The 13,890-nt window shown below is 36.9% G+C and overlaps 1 protein-coding gene across 2 annotated transcripts in view; it reads right to left on the reverse strand.

Moving 5' to 3' along the window:
• The window catches only part of SPATA6L (spermatogenesis associated 6 like), an 86,783-nt gene that overhangs the window by 47,831 nt on the left and 25,062 nt on the right, over positions 1–13,890 (reverse strand). Inside the window, exons 1-4 of one of the 2 annotated variants that reach the window (XM_042243411.2) lie at positions 13,568–13,682; positions 10,600–11,173; positions 9,978–10,026; positions 4,511–4,552 (exon numbers count right to left, since the gene is read on the reverse strand). Coding sequence is in view for 1 of the 2 variants with exons in the window: in XM_015093197.4 (XP_014948683.1) it covers positions 4,511–4,552; positions 9,978–10,026; positions 13,568–13,705 (229 nt within the window). In the remaining variant the exon portion in view is untranslated. Of the gene's footprint in view, positions 1–4,510; positions 4,553–9,977; positions 10,027–10,599; positions 11,174–13,567; positions 13,706–13,890 lie in introns of those variants that run through there. The other variant, XM_015093197.4, reaches the window with a different exon arrangement.

Below are 13,890 nucleotides of genomic sequence, written 5' to 3' on the forward strand. Positions count from 1 at the left end.
AAACAGGATTATGCTGGCCCCCATGTCTATTTGCTTTTTCTCATCCTTGTAAACTGAAGACCCAGGAGTTTTTATTGCTTCTAATCCGAATTACTAGATTTCTTCATTCTTTAGCAGTACAGTCCTACGCAAATCTGAGGTACTTATCTCACAAACTTAATGGTCAGAATATGTCTCAGTGCTATGAAAAAGTATCAGACACAGTAATACTGACAACAAAATTAAAAAGTAACAATTCAGCCAATGAAGAATGGATCCCTGAGAACCTAAATGTGGCCCATGTGACCCCACAGCACAGTCCACTTGAGACTTTAAGCAAATCATTTTTACTTAATTATCTAGTATCAAGAACCAGCAGATCTAGAGGGCTCACATCACCACTCTATGTCTGGTGCCACCAGCATAATACCAAGAAGTGGCACAGGGTAGAGCATTTTCTGAGTATACCTCCAATAAACAGATGTTGCACAAATTAGTGGATCAATCTATATATATTTGAAGCTGAACAAAATTAATTCTATTGAATGATTCAAGTTTAATCTGACTAAAATTACAATCTGAAATTGAAGGATAATAAAGAAAAAGAAGACAAGTGTAATAAAGCCTTCACTTTATATCTTTTATATCTGATTAATTTCTAAGTTATAACCTATAACCATGCATTCAGTTTTAACACTCTCCAGCCATTACAGTTTTGAACTATTCTTGCAACATTTTCACAGATGGATTTCTAGTCAAGTAAAAAACAAATGGCAGTCAAAAATATATCTGAAGTTTCAGGAAATACATATTCTACCTATATATATATATAATGTATATATATATATGCATAGATATGTGTTTATATATACATATACTAAATATTAGATATATTTAATATTTATGTGCTTATATGTGAGTGTGTGTTTGTCTATATATCTATATATTTTAGGATTGGTTGAATATACTAAATATATTATATATGTTAAATATATTATAAAAGGCATAAAAAAGATAAACAACAAATTGTTAATAGCAATTATTTCAATTAATATTATTGATAAATATGGCCTTTTACTATTTTATATAATTTAGTTAGTTAAAATTTTTACCATAAGAATATTTAGCTATTGGGTAACTTTTTTAACTCACAAAAAATTAAATAAGACCTGGTCCTGCTTCTATTTCATTAGCAAACTAAAATATAACTTGTCACTTATGATATATGTTTAAACATAAAACTGGGTCAAATTAAAAACTCAATGCCCTGATTTTAGCCTGTCACTTCTTCCCTCTGTTCTGCCTACTTAAGAAACCACAGACATATATCAGAGTGTCCATCCTCAGACCCACTGAGATCTTAGGGTTCTTGTCTGTTTTTAGGACCTGCCTTGGCCAATAAACCAAGAGGAAGAAGAAAGAACGACAGATTCTGGGTCCACTCCATTGGGGCCCTTGATCTGCTCCAAAACCACCACAGTGAGCAGGGCCACAGTCTTCAGAAAAGCCTCCACAGCCACCTCTGCTTTAGCTGAGGTATCTGCCAGGCAAAATGCATTGCTAATATCCAGACATCGCTCCACAGGTAATCAAAGGACACTGACTATCATGTTATACAGAAGGAAACAAAACAAACTATAATATAGGAAAGTGGAAACTTTTAAGAAATAAATTTAAAATGTTAAGGTTGTCACAAATCATATCTAAAAAGAAGGGACCAAAGATATGGTTATTAAAATATATTTTAAAGAAATTATTACATACTTTTTAAACACAAAAAAATCCAAATGATAGCATCCAGCATTAGCCAGGGTATGGGGAGCAAGCACACTATATAATGTTAAATGCAGTAAAAATAATGGAAACTTGCCGGGGATCAGTTTACTCCCAGGTTATAAGATATGGTTCAATCTAGCAATTCTATTCTTTACAAATATATCAAGAGAAAAAATAATTGTTATAAATATAAAGACAAACAAAGACAAAGAAATCCTAATGTTCAACAATATGCATTTAAGGTTCATAGTAACGCTATGGAAAATACATAGCTATTGAAAATGACAAATAAGTTACCTATACGTAACAATTTAGAGTGAAAAAGTAAAACAAAAAATATTATTTACATACTTCTTATAGACCTATAAAAGCACAAATAAATTCATGAAATTATTTTATGATATAAAAAATAATGCTTTTTGGCCCGTTTTTAAAAATTACAATATAAGGACTTCTCTGGTAAGATTCAATGGTAAAGAATCTGCCCGCCAATGCAGGAGACACTGGTTTGATCCCTGATCTGGAAAGATTCCACATGCCATGGGAGCAACTAAGCCGATGCACCACAGCTATTGAGGCTGTGCTCTAAAACCTGGGAGCCACAACTACTAAGCCCATGTGCTGCAACTACTGAAGCCTGTGCACCCTAGATCTGTGCTCAGCAACAAGAGAAGTTAGCGCAATGAGAAGCCCACACACCGCAATGAAGAGTAGCCACCGCTCGCCACAATTAGAGTAAGGCCACACAGCTTCAAAGACCCAGCAGAGCCAAAAACAAAATAAATACACAATTAAAAATTAGTTTTAAAAAATTACAATGTAACAGTGACATATAATTGGGGAAGCTAGTAAAAGACAATATATGTGACCTTATTTACTTAAAAAATCCATATCCATATGTTTTTCTAACCGCAGAAAAGTATCAAGAAACATGACCACCAAGTATCACCAAAATATAAATAAAGGTTCCTTCATGATTTGGGAGTGCTTTTTACAAGTCAGAACTGTGAAGTTGGAAAAGGTAAAATGTATGGTAGCAAAGATCAGAAGAGGATGTGAAATGTTTCTGAGTTTTAGGTATCCTCTCTCTTTCTCTCTCTCTTTCTCACACACACACACACACACACACACACACACACACACACACACAGACTTTAAAATCACCAGATAATCAGCCACATTGAAAAACTCTGAGAGCTGGTGTCACCAGGTGGCAGTTACTACTTGCTCACTAGCTCAGGTCTCTTGCATAACACAAAACAAAGGCATTACAGAATGCTTTCCTCAAGTCCCATGATTCCTGCACAGAGGTCACAAACTTTTTCTGCAAAGGGCCAGAGAGTAAAGTATTTTAAGCTTTGAAAACCATATAGTCACAACTAGTCGACTCTCATTGTAACTAACACAAAAGCAGCCATAAACACTTCTATGAATGAGTGTGGATAAAAACATCACAGATGATGAAATTCAAATTTCATATAATTTCCATTGATCAATAAATCTTGTTCTTTAAAAAAATTTTTTCCAACCACATAAAAATGTAAAAACCACAGACAGTTTGGCTGGCAGTTCCTTAAAAAGCTAAACATGGAATTACCATATGATCTATCAATTCCACTCCTAGGTATATAACCAAATACAAGAGAACTAAAAACACATACTTACACAACTTGTACAGGAATGTTCACAGAGGTGCTACTCATAATATCCAAACAGTGGAAGCAACTCTAATGTCCATCAGTTGATGAGTGGATAAACAAAATATGGCATATTCATATAAAAGATCATTAGTCATAAAAAGGAATGAAGTACTGATATATGCTACAACAAGGATGAACTTTGAAAACATTTTGCTAACTGAAAGAAGTCAGACATAAAGGGCACAAATTGCCTAATTCCATTTACATGAAAAGCCCAGTATGAGCAAATCAATTAGAGACAGAAATTAGATTAGTGGTGGCCAGGGGTTGGAAGGAAGAAAGAATGAAGAGTGAGTGCTAATGAGTACAGGGTTTCTTTGGAGGGAATAAAAATTCCAAAACTAGATAAGTGGTGATGGCTACACAATCTTGTGAACATACTAAAAATAACTGAATTGTATACTTGAAAATGGTGAATTTTATAGTATATGAGTAAATCTCAGTTCTTTAAAATGTGGAAGCCAATCTTAGCTCATGGGTCATACAAAAACAGACCACAGCTGGATTTGGCCTGGGGGCTTTAGTTTGTCAACCCTCTTCTAGCATCAACAGAGAAGATGGCCTTGGGCTAAACTCAGACACACACACACACACACTCACTCCACAAATTACAACACTGTCAAAAGCAAATACTTGAAAGAAGCTGAGTCGGGACTAAAAAAATTATTTGATGATTATTACATAAAACTGTGAAAAAGTGGAAAGTCAAAGAACCAGTTCAAGTTATGCTTACTACTATATCAAAGCCATAAAGTTACTCTTCTGAAAGTGGGGAAAATTCAATAGACCAGGTGGGGAGAGGGAGCATGTGTTACAGAAAGTACAACTTTTAAATGCAAGTCACAATTGTGTCATGCCAAAATCCTTTTAAAATTGTTAGATAGCATCACCAATTCAGTGGGTGTGAATCTGAGCAAACTTTGGGAGACAGTGGAGGAGAGAGGAGCCTGGTGTGCTACAATCCATAGGGTCGCAAAAAGTCGGACATGACTTAGCGACTCAATGGCAAAAACAACAACAAAACTAATTTAGAAATTCATTTATTGGCACATTACCTGGAGACACTAGCTGTATTAACTCAAATCTGGTTAGAAAGCCTAAAAAGAAAAAATTAGACTTTAATACTTCAGAATATTGTCAGAGTTTTTCATTAATGACTAAGTGTAAAACTGCCATAACACCCTATTTACATTACTAAAATAATAATAAGTGGCATACCACCAACGAATCAGGTATTTCTAGACCCAATATATTGGGACATGTGGTGAGAAAAACTTAGTTATAAAAATAGATTTTGTCCCCTGAAAAGTATTGACAAAATGTGATATTTTCTCTCTCAAAAATGTATTCATAAATCACCAAAATAACAATATATTTTTCATTAAAAAATTCAAAATACTGTTATCCATCAACCTATAAAACTTACCTTGCTTAAAAGAGTATGCTATATGACTATATAAATTAGCCATAAAACAACAATTTTTTATCTTTCCTGAGTTCAAAATATATTTAGAAAGAGTATCTATATTCAATATGTTAGCAAATTTGGAAAACCCAGGAGTGGCCACAGGACTGGAAAAGGTCAACCTTCACCCCAGTTCCCAAGAAGGGCAGTAGTACTAAAGAACATTCAAACTACTGGACAATTGTGCTCACTTCCCATGCTAGTAAGATTATACTATTTAATTTCTCAAAGTCACCATTTCTTTACATTTAGGAAAACGGAGATGAAAATAGAGTCTTGAAAGCATGAAATAAAATCAGGTATTTGGAGTAGACATCTGTCTTACCAAAGACTTGAACACCCTGTCCAAATTTTAGTACTTTTTTATATTATATATCCTTATATTCCAAAGTTAAGTTTAAATAAAAGTAAGACTTTATTTCCCAGGGTATCTCACAGCTAGGATACAAGCATATGACTTAGTTTCTACCAATAAGGCACTCCCATCCCAGACTTTTATTCAGAGGTAAACTACAGAAGGAAACTGTAGCTCAGGTTAACATGAAAAGTATCAGAGGGAGAGTGTTTCTAAACTGACTTGAAGGTGACAGTAGCTTCTCCATCTTGAAATATGGTTCTTAAAAGATCAGACTTGAGTTTCTTACTCCAAATTTCCCAATAATTTTATGAAGTACAAATGCCCCTCAATAAATTTATTTCTCCCTAACATGGAAATATCAATAACCTCAGATATGCAGATGACACCACCCTTATGGCAGAAAGTGAAGAGGAACTGAAGAGCCTCTTGATGATAGTGAAAGTGGAGAGTGAAAAAGTTGGCTTAAAGCTCAACATTCAGAAAACGAAGATCACAGCATCTGATCCCATCGCTTCATGGGAAGTGGATGGGGAAACAGTGGAAACAGTGTCAGACTTTATTTTGCAGGCCTCCAAAATCACTGCAGATGGTGATTGCAGCCATGAAATTAAAAGACACTTACTCCTTGGAAGAAAAGTTATGACCAACCTAGATAGCATATTGAAAAGCAAGGACATTACTTTGCCAACAAAGGTCCGTCTAGTCAAGGCTATGGTTTTCCCAGTGGTCATGTATGGATGTGAGAGTTGGACTGTGAAGAAAGCTGAGCACTGAAGAATTGATGATTTTGAACTGTGGTGTTGGAGAAGACTCTTGAGAGTCCCTTGGACTGCAAGGAGATCCAACCAGTCCCTTCTGAAGGAGATCAGCCCTGGGATTTCTTTGGAGGGAATGATGCTGAAGCTAAAACTCCAATACTTTGGACACCTCATGTGAAGAGTTGACTCATTGGAAAAGACCCTGATGCTGGGAGGGATTGGGGGCAGGAGGAGAAGGGGATGACAGAGGATGAGATGGCTGGAAGGCATTACTGACTCGATGGACGTGAGTCTGAGTGAACTCCGGGAGATGGTGATGGACAAGGAGAAGTGGCGTGCTGCGATTCATGGGGTCGCAAAGAGTCGGACACAACTGAGCAACTGAACTGAACTGATTGTTATACTCAAAATCCATCAAGCTAGGTTCAGCAGTACTTGAAGTGAGAACTTCCAGATGTACAAGCTGGGTTTAGAAAAGGCAGAGGAACCAGAGATTAAATTGCCAACATTCGCTGGATCATAGAGAAAGCAAGGGAATTCCAGAAAAACAGTTACTGCTGTTTCATTGACTACGCTAAAGCCTGTGACTGTGTGAACCATAACAAACTGTGGAAAACTCTTGAAGAGATGGGAATACCAGACCATCTTACTGTCTCCTCAGAATCCTGTATGCAGGTCAAGAAGCAACAGTTAGAACCTTATACGGAACAACTGATTGGTTCAAAATTGAGAAAGGAGTATGAAAAGGCTGTTTATTATTGTCACCCTGTTTATTTAACTTATATGCAGAGCACATCACACAAAATGCCAGGCTGGATGAGTTACAAGCTGGAATCAAGACTGCCGCCAAGAGAAATATCAACAACAAATGCAGATGATACCACTTCTAATGGCAGAAACTGAAGAGGAACTAAAGAGCCTCTTGATGAGGGTGAAAGAGGAGTGTGAAAAGGCTCCCTTAAAATTCAATATTAAAAAAACTAAGACCATGGCATCCAGTCCTACTGCTTCATGGCAAACAGAACGGGAAAAGGTAGAAGCAGTGAGAGATTTCCTCTTCTTGGGCCCAAAATCACTGCAGATGGTGACTATAGCCATGAAATTGGAAGACGCTTGGTTCTTGGAAGGAACATATGACAAACCTAGATAGTATATTAAAAAGCAAAGACATCATTTTTCCAACAAAGGTCCATACAGTCAAAGTTATGGTCTTTCTAGTAGTCATGTACAGATGTGAGAGGCAGACCATAAAGAAGGCAGAGCGCCAAAGAATTGATGCTTTCAAATTGTGGTGCTAGAGAAGACTCTTGAGAGTCCCTTGGACTGCAAGGAGATCAAACCAGTCAATCCTAAAGGAAATCAACCCTAAATACTCATTGGAAGGACTGATGCTGAAGCTCCAATACTTTGGCCACCTGATGCCAACAACTGACTCACTGGAAAAGACACTGATGCTGGAAAGATTGAAGGCAGATGGAGAAGATGGCAACAGAGGATGAGATGGTTAGATGGCATCACCAATTCAATGAACATGAACTTGGACAAATTCCAGTGATGGACAGGGAGGCCTGGCTTGCTCTGGTCCATTGAGTTGCAAAGAGTCAGACATGACTTGGCAACTGAACAACAACAAGGATATATCTTATAAAGATAAGGTCTATAAGGATAAGAATGCTGCTACTGCTGTTACTGCTGCTGAGTCGCTTCAGTCATGTCCGACCCTGTGCGACCCCATAGACGGCAGCCCATCAGGCTCCCCCATCCCTGGGATTCTCCAGGTAAGAACACTGGAGTGGGTTGCCATTTCCTTCTCCAATGCATAAAAGTGAACAGTGAAGTCGCTCAGTCGTGTTCGACTCTTAGTGACCCCATTGACTGCAGCCTACCAGGTTCCTCTGTCCATGGGATTTTCCAGGCAAGAGTACTGGAGTGGGGTGCCACTGCCTTCTCCAAAGGATAAGAATAAAATTAAAATATTAAAAGTAATTTAAAATACAAATGGTATAACAATAAAAATCAGTAAAAATAATTCCCACAAAATATTAGAAGTGAAAACATTTTAATATAGATAATAATGGTGATTATAGTTAATAATACTGTATTATATACCTGAAAGTTACTGAGAGTAGATCTTAAATGTTCTCACCACAAAAGAAAAAAAAATGGTAATTATGTGATGTGATAGAGGTATAACCTAACACTACTGTAGTAATCATTTTGCAAAATACCTGAGTATCAAATCCACATTTTGTACACCTTAAACTTACACAATGTTGTATATCAGTTACATCTCAAAAAAGCTAAAATATACATACCATAAAAGTAAAATTCTTCCTTTGTAGGCTTATGAAAAACATGAATATGTAAGAACAAAATTTTAAATGCTAAGAAAATTAAAAGCCAAGACAGCCCATAATTTTTAGTTTTCCAAACAGGAGGGAAGATTATATTCTTTTCAACCATCACCTCGAAGGTAATGTGTTGCACTTCATCTATCTCAGTTTCTAAATTGCTTATATTCAATTAATTATCACCACAAGCCATGCCATGAATTGGAAGACTTAATATTGTTAAGATGCCAATATTCTCCAAGATGATCAACAGGTTCAATGCAGTCTATCAATGCCTATCAAATTCCTAGTTGGCTTCTTTGCAAACTGACAAGCTGATCCTAAAGTTCATATGGCAAACTAAGGGAACCCAAATAGGAAAAACAATCTTGAAAAAGAACTTCCTGGTTTTAAAACTAACCATAAAGCTATAATAAACAAAATAGTGTGGCACCGGCATAATGACAGATACATGAATCAATGAAACAGAATTGAGACCCTCCAAAAAAACCCTCACACTTACAGTCAGTTGATTTTCAACAGGAGTGTCAAGACTATTCAATGGGGAAAAACTACTCTTAGTAATAATGGTGTGAAGACAACTGGATATCCAGATGGGAAAGACTGAAGTTGGACCCTTTAGTTCAGTTCAGTCACTCAGTCGTGTCTGACTCTTTGCGACCCCATGAATTGCAGCACGCCAGGCCTCCCTGTCCATCACCAACTCCCAGAGTTCACCCAAACTCATGTCCATCGAGTCGGTGATGCCATCCAGCCATCTCATCCTCTGTCGTCTCCTTCTCCTCCTGCCCCCAATCCCTCCCAGCATCAGAGTCTTTTCCAATGAGTCAACTCTTCACATGAGGTGACCAAAGTACTGGAGTTTCAGCTTTAGCATCATTCCTTCCAAACAACTTGCCATTTACAAAAATCAACTCAATATGCACTATAGACCTAAATGTAAGAGCTAAAATGATAAAACTCTTAGAAAAAACCAAAGATCTTTGAGTTAGTGCTTCCCTGGTGGCACAGTAGTAAAGAATCCACCTGCCAATGCAGGAGACACGTTTGATCCCTGATCTATGAAGATATAAAAAGAAGTCAAATATTGACACATGTTGTAGCAGGAAGAATCTTAGAAACATTATGCTAAGTTAAAGAAGCCAGTTACAAATGACCACATATTATATGATTCCATTTATATGAAAAATATCCAGAATAAGAAAATCTATAGAAGCATACAGTTTAGTTAGTAGTTGTCTAGGGCTAGAAGGGATGAGGAAGAATGGGTATATGGCTTCTTTCTGTGGTGATGAAAATGTTATATAATTGACTATGGTGATGGTTACATAACTCTGTTGATATAAAAATCATTTAATTGCAATAAAATAAAAAACAGAATCATACCATCTAGTAAATCCCATCTATATCTAGAAAATGGTTTGCAATTCAATTAACATGATTCAAATTTTACAGACTATCATGAACATAAATATGGGTTAAATATGGAAGTATCATAACTTAGAATATAGCAGAATTTTATATCTATGAATTACATATACACAATAGTCTCTTTCTTTAGGGGCGGGGGGTGCAGAGGGGAGTACCTACTTTCTAAAATGTCTGCTACAGCTCCAGGATCTATTGCATTTTCAAATACCTATAGGGGAAAAAAATGGGGGAAATAAATCTTCCAAGTTTTATTAATATATACTTATATATAATTTAGATCATTTTCTTCCAAATTATTAACACACGTCAAATCCAGTCATATAACACTTTAGGATTTAAAAGGAGTGCCTTTAATAACTATGTGGTTAAAAGTTCAACAAGTGACTACAGAGGAAATGAATAAGAATTAACACAATACAAAGGACAAAGAAAATTTGAGTTGGCTGAAACTACCACATGTTCAAAATGTCATCCACTTGACCTGGCCCCACAGTCTGTTCCTAAAAGCACATCTGATATCAACCTCGAACAGTCTTGTTTGAGTACCTAGAAAAACATCCTGAATACAACAGATATTCACTATATGTTAACTGAATGAATGACTTCTCTTCCCAAACAACTGGTTGTGCTAAAAAAGAATATACATAAAAATTCTATGTGTAACACAAAAGAAAAGCTAAATACTCATAGGTAGACTCCCACAGAATCCAAAAATAACAAAAGAGAGAGAGCCTCATGAGTTTTAGGTATATCAGGAACCACAAGAAAAACACTGTGATACCTGTTCTCAGTTCAGTTCAGTTCAGTAGCTCAGTTGTGTCCGACTCTTTGCGACCCCATGAATCGTAGCACACCAGGCCTCCCTGTCCATCACCAACTCCCGGAGTTCACCCAAACTCATGTCCATCAAGTCAGTGATGCCATCCAGCCATCTCATCCTCTGTCGTCCCCTTCTCCTCCTGCCACAATCCCTCCCAGCATCAGAGTCTTTTCCAATGAGTCAACTCTTCGCATGAGGAGGCCAAAGTACTTCAGTTTCAGCTTTAGCATCGTTCCTTCCAAAGAACACCCAGGACTGATCTTTAGAATGGACTGGGTGGATCTCCTTGCAGTCCAAGGGACTCTCAAGAGTCTTCTCCAACACCACACTTCAAAAGCATCAATTCTTCGGCGCTCAGCTTTCTTCACAGTCCAACTCTCTCATCCATACATGACTACTGGAAAAACCATAGCCTTGACTAGATGGACCTTTATTGGCAAAGTAATGTCTCTGCTTTTCAATATGCTGTCTAGGTTGGTCATAACTTTTCTTCCAAGGAGTAAGCATCTTTTAATTTCATGACTGTAATCACCATCTGCAGTGATTTTGGAGCACAAAAAAATTAAGTCTGACACTGTTTCCACTATTTCCCCATCTATTTCCCAGGAAGTGAAGGGGACCAGATACCTGTCTAGACATAGCCAAATATGTTCATTCTGTCCTTCATATAAAAGTGCCTAGGACTGAAATAAAAGCATACCATGCCCCTCTTTCTGAACTTTAGAACCTTGTTTTTAAAAAAAAGTTTTCAGTAGACTTTGATTTCAGGTATCAAATTTCTGATTTAAATGGTGCCTAACTTTAAGCATGATTTAAATCTGCTCTTGATCCAAAACCAGGTCTGCTTTAATGACAAAAGTAGAAGCTGTCCCCTGTAATCCATTTTTGTCTCACTGACTTGGATATAACAAGTAAATGTGGGTGAGCTGTGATTTTTTTCCAAAATTGTTTCAGAAATATTTCATCCCTTCTCTTCATTGATGTCTAAGAATTATTCAAGGATGATTATGGGAAATAAATGATCAACATGAGCTGCTTAAACACAATGGCTCTTACATTCTTTATGAATAATTCTTATTCACCTGGCTGCTTTAGAACACTGAATTCTGAATTACTCAGAAGGTCCAATGTTTTCATTACTCGCTGCCAAGTATTTGCAGCTAAAGAACGGAACAGATACAAGAAAGCTGGAGTCAACTAGTAGAAAGTCTGAATATGAACCCAAAGAGCTCACATAAGAGGGTAATTTTTCAAATTTTAAAATAAAGCATTTATGGATAACCAACAAGGATAACCTAGCACATGGAACTCTTCTCAATGTTGAGGCAGCCTGGATGGGAGGACAGTTTGGGGGAATATGGATATATGTACATGGGCTGAGTCCCTTCACTGTTCACCTAAAACTATCACAATATTGTTAGTTAGCTATACCCCAATAAAAAAATAAAAAGTTTTTTTAAAAAATTAAGCATCTTATGTAATTGCACCTTATAAAATGAAAAATGGTCCATAATATTTTTTACTAGTAATCTCAAATACACAGTTTTGTGACATCAGTAATGGCATCTACAGTGACTCTGAGACTCACTCTCCTCTTTTGCAAGTCAGGGAGGTGGGACTGGATGACCTCCAAGGTCATTTACAGATTGATTTACAGCTTTTACAATTTTACGTTCCTGAGTTTCTTATAAAAATATTTTTAAAGTCTTCTAAATAAGCACATTTAAAGTTGATAAAACTAATAAGGAAATTCTTGGAGGAAAAAATACACTGAATTTTCTCCACCCACTTTTTACCATGACGAGTATCAAAATGGCAGTAGATTCCTTTCTGTACTGATGGTATATTCTAAGATAATATCCATTTATTCCTTTCTTATCCAGCCAGTTAGGAAGACTCTATTTAAATTAACAGACTGTGATTTATAAAAATATTACATACAGCCCTAAACCTTTCAAAAACATCAATAGTCATCTTCTCTGTTGTTGTTGTTTTTCTGGCTGTGCCACACAACTTGGGGGATCTTAGTTCCCTGACTAGGGATTGAACTTGGGCCTCCTGCAGTAGAAACCTAACCACTGGACTGTCAAGGAACTCCCTCCTTTCCTACTCTCAGTTTGAAACATAGATATCATTTTCTGGGCACCACCAACCAGACCTTTTAAAGTGATAGGCCCTATCCTGGAGCCTTCCCACATTCACACTCTTCCCCAAAGAAGCACCTCAGTGATACCGTTTAGGACAAAATCATAGACTTATCAAGGTTAAAACTGATTCAATCTCTAAATTCCAAAGAAAAACCTTAAGAGATTGTCAGTGATTGGATGGTAACAAATTAATATTTCATGAAAGTGGGAAGCGGGTTACTAACATTTGGCTATTTATATATTTGACATTCACTGGAATGGAATCTAGTCTTTATCACTGTAGCTAAATAAACCAGATATGACCTAAGGAAACTCAGAAAATGTAAAGAGCCTTCTTGTTTTGTTACAGGATTTCAGATACAGGGTTTAACTAATTTGGTTAGTTTGGGGTATTTTTCTGGGCCTAAAAAGTTTGTTTTTGAGGCCTGCTAGTTTACTGATAATCTCTGTAAGAAATGTATCTCAGTTGCCTCTAACATCTCCAAAAACATTCAGAAAATGCTCTCTGCTCCAGTTAGAAAATGCCATGGGAGTTCCAAGAATAGAAAACAACCACCAGGGTACTTAGCACTAGTTTGACAGAACTTGGCTCAGATCTGGGATTCAAAACAAGTCCTCCAACTATGGTTCTGCACTGTGCTGAGGTGCCTTCATGTAATTTTTTAAAACAAAATTTACAAAATAACTTTATAAAAGCTGTGTTCTTTATAAAAAACCAGTAAATGATCTTCAAACAACAGAATTTGAATTTCTCTATTTAGCAATGAGAACGTCAAGATCACCTTTTCAAACCTCATGCTTCGCTGAATCATAATAGGGAACATAGAGGGAAAGCAGTCTGTCTCCAGGTACTGATTCAGGAGGTAAACTCCAAGGAACACATCATGCTTGTCAGGAAGGAACACCCCTGGGCAAGAAATCTTTAAAAAAAAACAAACAAACAAAAACCAGAAAAGGGATTTGTTTTGTTTTGTAAAGGCTCTATTTTCCCTAACCTCCCACAATATCCAATCCCCCCATCCCACCTCCCCCCCACCGCCAACTCTCACCTTGTCTCATAGCACCACCCTCCCCTCTCCGCCCCTTGGGCAAACTGGAAATTCCG

This window comes from Ovis aries, chromosome 2 (genome assembly GCF_016772045.2).
Source record: "Ovis aries strain OAR_USU_Benz2616 breed Rambouillet chromosome 2, ARS-UI_Ramb_v3.0, whole genome shotgun sequence".
NCBI classification, from domain to species: Eukaryota; Metazoa; Chordata; class Mammalia; order Artiodactyla; family Bovidae; genus Ovis; species Ovis aries.